Consider the following 11,468-nt stretch of genomic DNA (forward strand, 5'->3'; position numbering starts at 1 on the left):
CCCTGAGAAGGCCACCAGGACAAGAATTTGTCTCCTCCACCCACAGAACCCCTCCCTAATCCAGGTCCTGGTGGCTGAGATGTCTCCAGCGCCCTGGGCCTCCCCCCCCCCCACCAAGACTTCCTGGCAACCCCACCGACCCACCCACTGCAGGTCCGCTCTGCCCGGCCCAGCGGCCTCTCCTTCGAGCTTTTCTCCCCCACGGTCAGAATTAGGAGCGGCGCCAGGTTTGGGCCTGCCTGTGTCATCAGTAAGCCACCCAGGGCCTTCTTTCTGACGCCACGTGCGTGCCCCGAGGGGGAGGAGTGCTAGCGGGAAGGAAAGGCTGGCGCAGGCCTCTGGCGCTCAAGTTCGACAGCCGCCCCCCATCCCCGCATTGGTGTTTTCCTGTAAGGTGTTGGCGTAGGGAGATGACCCCAGTCCTAAGCCCTCCGGAGTCTGGGGTCCGGAGCTCTGCGGGTGGCGCCGCGGCCCCCCGGCTGGCTCGGGAGAGGCCGGGAGCGAGCGGGAACTCAGCTCGGACCGCGGCGCAGCTGGAGGGGCTCGCGCCGCCCCCTCGGGCTGGCGGCCACGCCGCAAATGCCTGGGAGTGTTCGACTTAGAGTCAGTTCCCCGCCGCGGGAAGGGGGCACACGCGCAGACGTCCCGGCCTCGCCCAGCGCGTGAGCCGCGACCCGGTGCCCCCAGACCTGCACGCGCCGCGGCGCACTCCCGTGCGGCCCGGCGCCCCGTGACTGCCCGCTCCCTCCTCCCGGGACCCCCCAGTACACCCGCCCCACCTACGCCCCGCCCGGCAGTCAAACTCCGCGGTGGCCTGGAGGGCGGGCACCCCGCCCAGCCTTCACCTTGCCGGAACTGGCTCAGGACAAGGGGTTGGGGGTTTGGAGCGGATCTTTTTTTTTTTCATGTTTTTCCAGCAGACCACATCCCCGCCCCCCGCTCGCGGTCCCCCGCCCCCTGCACATATACCCTACACACACACACACACACACACGCACGCACGCACGCACACATACACACACACACACACACACACACACACACACACACCCGGCGCGCACAGACACGCTCCCTCCCTCCGGCGCGCTCTACCACTCGCCCGCCAGCGGCACACGCAGCCGGCCCCGGCTCCCCGCGCCCCGCCGCCGCCGAGCGTAGCCGGGCTGCGCTGGGAGCTGCTCATGGAGAAAGTGCCGGGCGAGATGGAGATAGAGCGCAGGGAGCGGAGCGAGGAGCTGTCCGAGGCGGAGAGGAAGGCGGTGCAGGCGACGTGGGCCCGGCTCTATGCCAACTGCGAGGACGTGGGGGTGGCCATCCTGGTGCGGTAGGTGTCGCCCCGGCCCGGCCGGGCCCGGGGGAGGGACGGCGGCAGCGGCTCCGGGCAGAGGCTGGCTCGGCCCGGGTCCGAGCTCGGGCGCCACCTCCCCAGCTGCGATTGGGGCCGGGCCGGTCGGGGTGCGGGCAGCGTGGGGCGCCTTGGGGTGGACGAAGCCCTGGCCGAGCCCTTCCTAGCTCTCTCTGGGCGAGGTGCTCACCAGGAACTAGGAGCCAGACGCAGAAGGAGGGCACCTCCATCTCCCTCCCCTCCCGGGCCTCAGAACTCCTGGCTCAGCCAGCCATGCCTTCCTCACCAGCGACCCCAGCCACGCAACCGAGCTGTTATGGACACACATTTTACCAGCCTTTCCAGTGGGGGCTTTGGGGGCTCCCCATTCTAGAGACAGGAAAACTGAGGACAAGCCAAGAAGGAGGACAAAGGAGCAAACCCCTTTCTCCAGCTCAGCCCCTTTCTGTATTCAGAGACTTGGAAGAACAGAGCAAAGGGCAAAAGAATAGAGGTCAGAAGGAGTAGACCCTGGAGGTCCGGTTTTCCCAGCTGGCCCCTTCCTGCCCCTGGGGCCAGGCCAGCAGGGAGCTCCCAGGTGAGGTGCAGGTGAGTGGAGAAGCAAACAGTCCCCTAGGATACAGTCCCTGCCGAGTTTGGTGGAGGGAAAGGGAGAAGCTTCAGGAGACAGGGCCCCACCCTGAAACCCCGATCTGGGGAGAAGGGGTCATGTGTCCTGGGCTCAGGGGTCATTCAGGCACCACATGCCCCCGAGGCACGCACACACACAGAGTGACACTGTTATTCACACACCTACACACCAGTGCACATGCACACCATTCCCATATAGTTAATGTCCCCAAGCCACACAAGCTAGTAATTGACTACAGCTACAGATCGGTGCTCTCTTCCCACACATGCCGGTCCCTGGGGGCGCAGGCAGGGAGGTCCCCTTAACCCTCTGTCCTTGGCAGAGGGAAGCTGTCAAATCTAGGGCAGATCTGGAAAGTCTGATTGTTTGAAGATGGGGTGAAACCTGTCTGTGGAAAGGACAGTTGAAGTGCATGCCTGTCTCCCAGTCCTGGCCCCGTCTCTGGCTCCTCTTTCTCTCCCGAACTCTCTCCTTTGTGCCTCCCCCAAGCCTGGGACCTACTCAGCTCCATATCGATGTGCCCTGATTCCAACTTAGAAACAGATTTTGGAGAAAAAAGAGCAAGAAGCACTCTTGAGGAGTTCCAGGAGGATTCCTGAGGAAGGGACAGCTATTTGGGCAGCTCCCAGGTCCAGAAACAGCCGGGGGTGGTGGGGAAGCTAAGAGGGGATTTCAGATCCCGAAGCCATCAGACATTGGGAGGTGCAGCTCTGCACGTGCGAGCACCCACACAAGCACACCGTGGACAGTGGAGTCACAGATGCGCCAGACTGCGTCCCCGGAGGGCTGCTCTCTGCTGTGTTGTCGGCACATGCGGGCCCTCCAGGCCTCAGGATGCACCCGGGTGTGCACATGGGTCACCAAGAGGAAATGAGGCAAAGTCCAAAGGACCTTGGAGATTTTTTGTCCCGACGCCCTGCCGTTTGCCGGTGAGGACATGTAAGGGATGTGTCCAAGATCCGGCGCCTAGGGTCCCACCCAACCTCCCCAGGAATGGGGGGTGCCGAGGAAGGAACTGAACCCTGAGGTGTTTCTGGAGAGTCTGAGCTCTTGGCAAGGGCTTCATCCTCTCTCTGTACCCCTCTAGTTCCCCAGAGGGGAACTCGTTCCTCAATGGGCACTGGGTCTGGGCTGAGGGGGTGGTCGCCTAGTGCTCAGGGCTCAGAGGGAGGCCCACAGTTAACCTGAGAAAGCCTGAGATAGCAGTTAGATCTGGGCCGCTGATAACCCCAGGCACACTTCGCTGGACCCCACCTCTGCTGCCGGGAGCCCAGCCCAGCTCAGCCCAGCTCAGAAGAGAAGCTGGCCCGGCACCCCCTCGCCCAGCCCCAAGTCCCACCAGCCTCCCTTTCCTTTTTCTCCTCCTGATGTCCGCCCCAGTAGGGGGTGTTAGGGGGACTCGACTGATAAGCTTCTCAGATAAGGCCCCTCCCCAGATCCTGTGCCCCTCAGTTTTGTCACAGACCCCTCTTGTCTTTACGCCCCATCAACAAGGACGGGCGGGACAGAGCCCGAGACAGTCGCCCTCTGACCGGGCACTCTCACCTCCTCCCTCCCCACTCCCACACCCCAACACTCCTCCTGTGAGGAGGTAGCAGCCTCGAGGATGGTGCCAGAGGGGCTGCCCAGACCCCACGCCTCCTCTCCCTGCCGGGAGGAGACCAAGAGGGAGCATGCATGCTCTAGGAAGGCTCCTCTCCCGGTTGTAACTCTGCCGCCTTCCCCCTCACGCTCAGACAAGCCTATTTCAGGCTCTCCTGGAAGCCCAGATGCCTCTGGAAGCTGAGAAACTCCCCAAGCTGGCTGCTGAGGCTTCTCCCAGCAGCGCAGGCCGGAACTGGGAGGGTCAGGAGTAAACACGGGGATGGGGGGGGGCGCAGAGAAACGCCAGGATGAAGGAGCAGAGCGCAAGGCCCCTTGACTCCCCTGGCCCAGAAGAAGGGCTCATCGGGACCATCCTTAGGGCCACAACGGGAGACCCACCGGGTCCCAGGCTACCATCCCCGGCAGAGCAGCCTCTGAGGCGGTCCGGGGAAGCCATCATAGCCGGGGCCGCCCTGGCTCCTTCCTGGTCCTGCCACCCACTCCGCTTGGCCCACTGATGCAGCCGTGGGCATCAATTCCTAATCCAGAACGTGGGAATAAAAACAGTGCCAACCTCAGGAGGATATCGCAAGAATTAATGAGATGATATAGTAAGTGCTCAATAAATAGTCCCTGTTATTTTGTCATCAGTAAAGTGGACGTAATACCCACTTCGTTGTGGCATTATATGAAATAACAAGTGGAGATGCTCTGCACATTGTTATTCACCAGCCAAATAGAAATTAGTATTTTTGTTGCAATGTAAAACCTCTAAAGTCAGAGATCCTCATTTTAATCCAGACTGGGTTTTTTGTATCTGTCCTTCATTACGACGCTTCTCCAGAGAAATCCAATGTATTTTCAGACCCATCGCGTCATTTGTCCTCACCAGTATAGCTGTGAAGTAGCAAGCAGGGGTGCATGGACTTCTCTCACACTTTTGCAGACAGGAGGTTGTGAAGCGATTTGCCCGAGGTCACACTTGGCCTCCGAGAGGGGCCCTCCTCATAGCCTGAAAGGGTGGCCGGGGCCAGATGCTCTCCCTGCATCTGTTCCAGCTCTCAGATCTGAGACCCGACCCCAGGCCCCAAGGGCTGTTTTGGCAAATTACCAGCTCTCTCTAATCACAAAGGGGACACTCCAAAAGTGTGAAACAACCTGAGAAAACAGGTCCAGGACATTCCATCCATTTTCTGAGGCTTCAGTTATGTAAGTTTTGATTGAGTCTGGCCACATACCTCCCGCCCCAGCTGGGTGAGGGATCGCAGATGTCATCACCACCATCCGGCAAAGTGCAGGGCTCTGGGCCAAGGTGATGGGTCAGAGTGTGCATGAGACCCGGGCTCTGCCCTGGGGTTGCAGGACCCAGACAGACACACAAGGAAGAAGCCGTGAAAGGTGGCAGGGAACACACTAATGGCCTTGGAGGGAAAGCGGTCGCCCTGGCGCTCAGGGAGAGGCCCAGCTGACACGGGGGAAGGGGGGGTGGGTCCACCATGTGGAAGGGGCCCAGCATGCCGAGGAATCTTTAACCCATGGTAAGTGAAGCTGTTGGGCTGGAGCGTAGGGAAGAATGTGGACCCCATGCTGGAGAAGCGGGTGTGGGACAGTTTCTAAGAAGCCTGGAATCTGAGGTTAAGGAGTTTTGACTTTGTGCGGTAGACAGTGGGAAGCCATGGAATGTTTTCAAGCATGAGAGCGACCCAGTGAATGTGATATTAGGTGGGCGGGGCGGGGGGGGAATTAGACAATTTCAGATAAACTGGAGAGGGAAGGGTTAGAAAGCCCTGGGGTCTGCCCCAAGAAGTGCACAGGCTGGTTAGAGAGGTAAGATGTACAGACAGACGTGAAGGACTCACCAGGCTGGTGACATCAATCCATATCTTTAATTAAATCAACCGATGACTATGCAGGCTGAGGAGGGAAGCAGGGTAGTGAATAGGGAAGGGACTGGGCTGGGAGGAGGACTGAGTCTCATTTCTTCCCTTCCATGACCTGAGCTAAGTCAGCTAAGCCGCTCGGGCCTTCCTTTGTTTAGGAAGAGAGCTCTGACTTCATAGAAAAGGGTGGCATTTACTGAGCCCCCTGTGTCCACACTGTGCCAGGGCTCCACATGCTGTTTCTCGTTTCATCCTGCCAACAACCACAACGACTCACAACCAAGATAGGAACAGTGATGCCCATTTCATAGATGAGGAAACTGAGGCTCAGAAAAGTTAACTTGGGGGTATAGCTCAGGGATAGAGCATTTGACTGCAGAAAAGTTAACTTGCCCAAGGGCACACCGGCTGGGGATTCCAGAAAGCAGGCTCTTACCCTCTCAGCTGCGACTGGAGCAGGCCTTGAAGGGTGTGTGGAGTTTGGAAAGAAGGCAAAAAGCAAGGAAGCTTGCTTCCTTGGGAGAGGAAGCTGCAAACCTGGCAGATAGAAATGGCCGGGACTGGGGAGGGGTCTGCATGTAAGCCAGGTCGTCCAGAGGAAGGGGGTGTGTTTGAGGAACTGCTACACATGGTGGGGTGAGGGTGGGTTCAGCCTCTCCCACCTCCGTACCACCCCCCCACCATCATCTGGACACTTCAGGGTGGGGCCTGAGGCCCCTGCTCAGCACCCCCCTGCTTCCTCCTGCCAGGTTCTTTGTGAACTTCCCGTCGGCCAAGCAGTACTTCAGCCAGTTCAAGCACATGGAGGAGCCCCTGGAAATGGAGCGGAGCCTGCAGCTGCGGAAGCACGCCTGCCGGGTCATGGGGGCCCTCAACACCGTGGTGGAGAATCTGCACGACCCCGAGAAGGTGTCCTCTGTGCTTGCCCTCGTGGGCAAAGCCCACGCCCTCAAGCACAAGGTGGAGCCTGTGTACTTCAAGGTATGTCACCGGACGGGTGCTGCCAGCCACCACCCACCCTGTTCCACCCCAGAGCCCCATAACCAATGACAGCCTGCGGGCCACTGGGCCACGCAGCCTCTTCCCCTGGCATGGCTGTTCCCGGGAGGGGCGGCAGGATGGGGGCTGTGTCTTGAGGGTGTCTGGTTCCCGAAGCTGCCAGGTTCTTGTTTAATGAACAATCCCCTTGGCCAAACACAGGACAGAAGGGATTCTGGGGCTGCAGAGGGCAGGATGCCCAGGCGTTTACTCCCCCTTCCTTCCTTTGTACCCAGATCCTCTCTGGGGTCATCCTGGAGGTGATTGCCGAGGAATTTGCCAATGACTTCCCACCTGAGACGCAGAGAGCCTGGGCCAAGCTTCGCGGCCTCATCTACAGCCACGTGACCGCTGCCTACAAGGAAGTGGGCTGGGTACAGCAGGTCCCCAACGCCACCACGTGAGGAGGCAGCCTCCCTGCCACATCCTCCCCCGTTCCCTGGCCTCCCACCTCTCCTAGCGCCCAGGGACTGACCACCGGGGCAGGAACAGTTCCAGGAGGGTGGACCTGGGGTCTGACACATTAAAGATCAGGCATGATAGGAAAAGGCCCGCTCACGCCGAGGACCCCACACAGATTCTCCTCGGGCAGAGCCTTCTCTTTCCCTAGAGCCAGTGGACACTCAGGGCACCCCAAGACCGAGGCTGCCCCGGGCAGAGAGGCTCCAAAGGTTCCTGGCGGGAAGGCCGCGCATCGGGCCCAGAGGCAGCCCAGGCCGGCTCTGGCCACTTCCTCCCTGGTACCAATCACATGGGGCTGTTTTGCATCTAATGCTGACCGCGCTCCCTCCCGCCTTGGCCTCAGCAAGGCTGGAGCCAGGAGAATCACGAGGACGCACGCACATGCCGGAGCCCACCCGGGGCCTGAGTGGGTGTCCCTCCCACGCACACCAGCAGGGGAGTTTACTTCTGGGCTGACCCCGGCGGCCGGGTTCCCAGTTCTGGGGTGAGGGCCCCCGGGGAACGGGCTCCAGGAGGGTGGCTGGCCTGGTGACTCCTGAGGAGAGGGCTGGCCCCCAGACTTGGCGGCTGGGAACACTCCGGCCTCCCTGGGCCCCCAAGGGGCTGGGGCTCTGGGAGCTCAATGGAGGGGCGGAGGCAGGGCTGGAGGAGGGAGGGCGGAGAGGAGCGGAGGCGGGAATGGGAAGCAGGGGTCAGCCAGCGGCTCGGGACACGCGTTGGAGAGAAACATTCCCAGCAGTTTCCCAGGGAAAAGGCGGCGTCCCCTCCCCGGGCTCCGAGCTGGTCCGCGGAGCCGGCCGGACCTCCTGCACACAGGCATCCCCGCGCAGCTCCGCGGAGTAGGTCCCCCGAGGGCAGCCTGCAAAGGCCCGGCCTCCCGGCCTTCCTGCCTCTGACCATACTGGCCCCCGCTTGCTGCCGCTCCCTTCGCCACCCTGAGAGCGCGGAGCCCTCGGGGGCTGCTGGCAATGGCCAGGCAGCAACTCCAGATGTTCACAGCTGGGCCCGGGCCGCCCCAGACCTCAGAGTAAACGGAAGCAGGCAGGCGATTTTTACCTGTCGGAGGAGGAGCTGGCAGAGCCGGCAGCCCGGAAGCAGCCGGAGGGCAGGGGAGGGGTCAGTGGGGGGAGGGGGCTTGCCCTCCCACGCCTCTCCCCAGGCAGGCTCTGCCGCCAAAGATGAGTTTGTTTACAGCCAGGAGACAAGACTTCCTGCTTCCAGAGAAAAGGGCTTTTTTATAGGGGCCTAGAGGGACGGAAGAGAGAGAGCTGGCCCGTGCAAGCCCCAGTGAATCAGAAACACATGGACAGCATTTCCCGACACGAAGCCCTGTCCCCTCCCCTCTCTTGCCGTAGCTGGACCCCTGGGACTTAAATCTCGCCAAACCCCAAGCATTAGGAAACCGCTGAAATTTCATGCCTCCCCCTTTCTGTTCCTTGTGCACTGAATGGAGATGGGCCCCCGTGGGGACTGGCCGGGGCCCTGCGCCTTCCTGGGCCTGGGCACCCCACATTTGGGTCACCCCAGCTGAGGGAATTGCCCCTCATCCCTTTGCACGCTCTGGTGCTACCTCTGGTCTCCTGGGAACACGGTGCGACCCCCCCCCAGAGGGCGTGTCTCCCTGGGCCCGGGCCTGCAGACCCCACTACTGCCAGTGTCCGTATGGGTTCGGAGGGCGAGAGAGAGCTACAGGGCAGAGTTCTAGAAGGCTCCATCCAGCCTCGCTTATCAGAGGCGTAATAGCGAGCCAGACGCCACTGTTTATTGAACTGTCTCTGCTTCAGGGTGTGCTCGCACTCGTGTGTGTGTGTGTGTGTGTGTGTGTGTGTGTGTGTGTGTGTGTGTGTGTGGTCGGGAGGTGGCGGAGTTTGGGGGTGGTGAGTGCAAAGGGGCTGCGTGTGCAGAGAATGCCCATGGGTGGCCCAAGGGGGCACCACAGGCCAACCAGGGAGTGCGCATGTCTCAGAATTAAGAGGAAGAGAGCTCACTGTTCACAGTTTGTGGAACACTTTCAGGCAGTTCTGTAGCTCAGATCCCACGGAGGTGGGCACCACAGACATGATTCACATTTTAGAGAAAAAGATCTGAGGTTCAGATGGGCCGGCCGAGGTCTTGGCGGAAAAGGGCCTAGAAGCTGGGTCTAGTGGGCGTCTTTCACGGGCCCTGTGGGTCTCTGGGCTGGTACCGTTCGGCCTTGCAGCCCCTGATTCCTCTGCCCTCTCCCCAGGTTCCCTGGTCCCACTCCGAGGCCCTAGTAACCTGTTACCTACATCTCCTATCTCATCCACAGCCCGCCGGCCACGCTGCCCTCTTCGGGGCCATAGGACCCCCTCTCTCCTCCCCGCTCCCTGGCAGCACCTTGAGCAGAAGGCCGAGTTCTGAAGACGCTCCTTGACCCTCCATCTCTGGGTGCCAAGGAAGCTGGAGGAATCCCTGACTCGTCTTCCTGGAAAGAGGCTGCCTCGGCCTCGGCCACAGTCCCCCTGGAGCCGCCGGAAGGTTGCATCAGCTGCCTGGTTGCTGACCCCAGCTCAGCGGCGCAGAGGGTGGCCTGTGGGGTGGGGGACCTTTCCTCCTTGGAGAGCCGGGCACACCCTTCTTAGCTTTTCTACTCACTGTTAGAGACCTAGCTGAGCGGCCAGCGGGAATCGGGGGGCAGGCCTGTGAGTCACTGGAGGAGCAAACCAGCCCTGTTTCTATCTGCCTGGCCACACACAGGTCTCCACATCACTTATCTAGAATACCACGCACACACGTCTACCGTATATACAGATATATTCTATATACAATCTATATATAAATCTATATCTATATATATACACATACATATCTATAACGTGTATCAGTAAGGCCCAGAGGCACGAGTGAAGCCTCGATTCTGCCCACCGAGGAGTCCTGGCAGCTCCTGGGCAGAGAACAGAGTGTTCCGGCAGAGATGACGGGGTCTCACATCAGCACGGAGGGGACCCGGGCCTGCGTGGGCAGGGTTGGGGTGACCCAGCTTGCCAGCAAAGCCCAGCCCATTCTCTCTGACCAGCTCCCCACATTCCTGCTTTCCACTTCGGGCAGAAAGGATTTGGTGTTCCCTACCTCTGCCCCCCACAAAAGGAGGTGGGTCCCTGACTTGCCCCTAAATGGGCAAGGGGGCCAGAAGCTCTGGACAGGATGACTGCAGCAGGGGAGGGGCCATGGTCCAGAAACCTCGGATGGCAGCTCCATCTGCCTTTGCCTCTAAGACAGACGGCCCTGGCGGGAGGGGGATCCAGGCTGCTGTCAGTGGGGCAGTGGTGACGGGACCAGATGCCTCTGTCTCTTCCTGGGGCTCTGAGGGCTGAGGGCCTTCCCTCCCCTGCTTCTCCTGGCTGCTGGCTTGCAGTCAGCCCTCTCCATCCATCTAGGTCAGCGTTGCTGGGGACCCCCCCAGTGTGTGCCCCTTGGTCACGTGTATTGTCCTCAAGGATGTTTTGCTGCTGTGGCTACTGTGCCTGTGTCCTCCTGTCCCGTCTTCGTGCAGCCATCCATGTAACTGCCTGTCCTCCTTTTGTAGTTTCTGATGTTTGTAACTAGACCCAGCCATGTCATTAAACAGACTCGTTCTTCCTGTGTCTGTGCACGCTCATTTGGTCTTTTCTGCCACCTGCCCCTCGCCTCTGTCTCCCCTCCTTAGTTCAAGTCTCGACTCGGGACTTTTTCTTGAAAGGCGACCCCCCAGCCCAAGGGTCCCCCTCACCTGTGTCTCAGCCTTGGCTGGTCGCGGGCCCTTCTGATTGGGGCTCAGGACGGTGGTGGGGGGCCCCGGCTTGTTCACTCAGGAGCACAGAGCTGCAGAACGGAAGCTGGGCTCTAGAGGTGGGAGGGGAGAAGGGAGTCTGCTTGTTTAAAAAAGCCCGGGGGGGGGGCTTCCCTGGTGGCGCAGTGGTTGAGAGTCTGCCTGCTGATGCAGGGAACGTGGGTTCGTGCCCCGGCCGCGGAGCGGCTGAGCCCGTGAGCCATGGCCGCTGGACCTGCGCGTCCGGAGCCTGTGCTCTGCAACGGGAGAGGCTGCAGCGGTGAGAGGCCCGCGTACAGCAAAAAAAAAAAAAAAATAGTCCGGGGGCTTTTCCTCTTTTGTTCTGGAAATATCCTCCCTCACGTGGGGGAGAGAAGAGAGAGAGAACTCAAGGGAGAGATGTTCAGAAAGGAGGGCCCTGCTAGTTCAGTGAGCCAAGCCAGCCAAGGATAGGCCCTTCACCTTCTGGACCTGAGCTGGGCATCCCACACCAAGAGCTGAGGCCCGGCCTTATGCTCAAGGTATGAGTGGTGGGGCAGCCCCTGGGCGTTTGAGAAAGAGGAAGTGTGTCCTTACTAGCCTTAGGCCCCCAATACCTTCCCTGAGCTCTCTGCTCCCAGCCCCTCCTATCTCCCACCCCACAGCCTCGGGCCAGGCCTGCCCAGCCCTCACTCATGATGGAGGCAACAGTCAGCAGCATCGACTCCCTGAGGAGGGACCAGGAGGTCACCACCCCCGGTGGGCTGCAGGAGAAGCAGG

At 60.6% G+C, this 11,468-nt stretch overlaps 1 protein-coding gene across 2 annotated transcripts; it reads left to right on the top strand.

The window, feature by feature from the left end:
- The first annotated feature begins 1,019 nt into the window (after positions 1-1,019).
- Positions 1,020-10,543, top strand: CYGB (cytoglobin). Of its 2 annotated transcripts, none has more exons than XM_060134002.1 (4): positions 1,020-1,324; positions 6,190-6,421; positions 6,715-6,878; positions 9,231-10,543. In XM_060134002.1, exons 1-4 carry the CDS (start codon positions 1,182-1,184, stop codon positions 9,262-9,264), a joined length of 573 nt encoding a protein of 190 aa, XP_059989985.1. In that variant the 5' UTR covers positions 1,020-1,181; the 3' UTR covers positions 9,265-10,543. The 2 variants fall into 2 exon arrangements, with proteins under 2 accessions (XP_059989985.1, XP_059989986.1); XM_060134003.1 differs by lacking the exon at positions 1,020-1,324 and adding an exon at positions 3,922-5,098.
- Positions 10,544-11,468: the final 925 nt, after the last annotated feature.

The sequence above is a fragment of the Lagenorhynchus albirostris genome, chromosome 20, assembly GCF_949774975.1.
Source record: "Lagenorhynchus albirostris chromosome 20, mLagAlb1.1, whole genome shotgun sequence".
Classification (NCBI taxonomy): Eukaryota; Metazoa; Chordata; class Mammalia; order Artiodactyla; family Delphinidae; genus Lagenorhynchus; species Lagenorhynchus albirostris.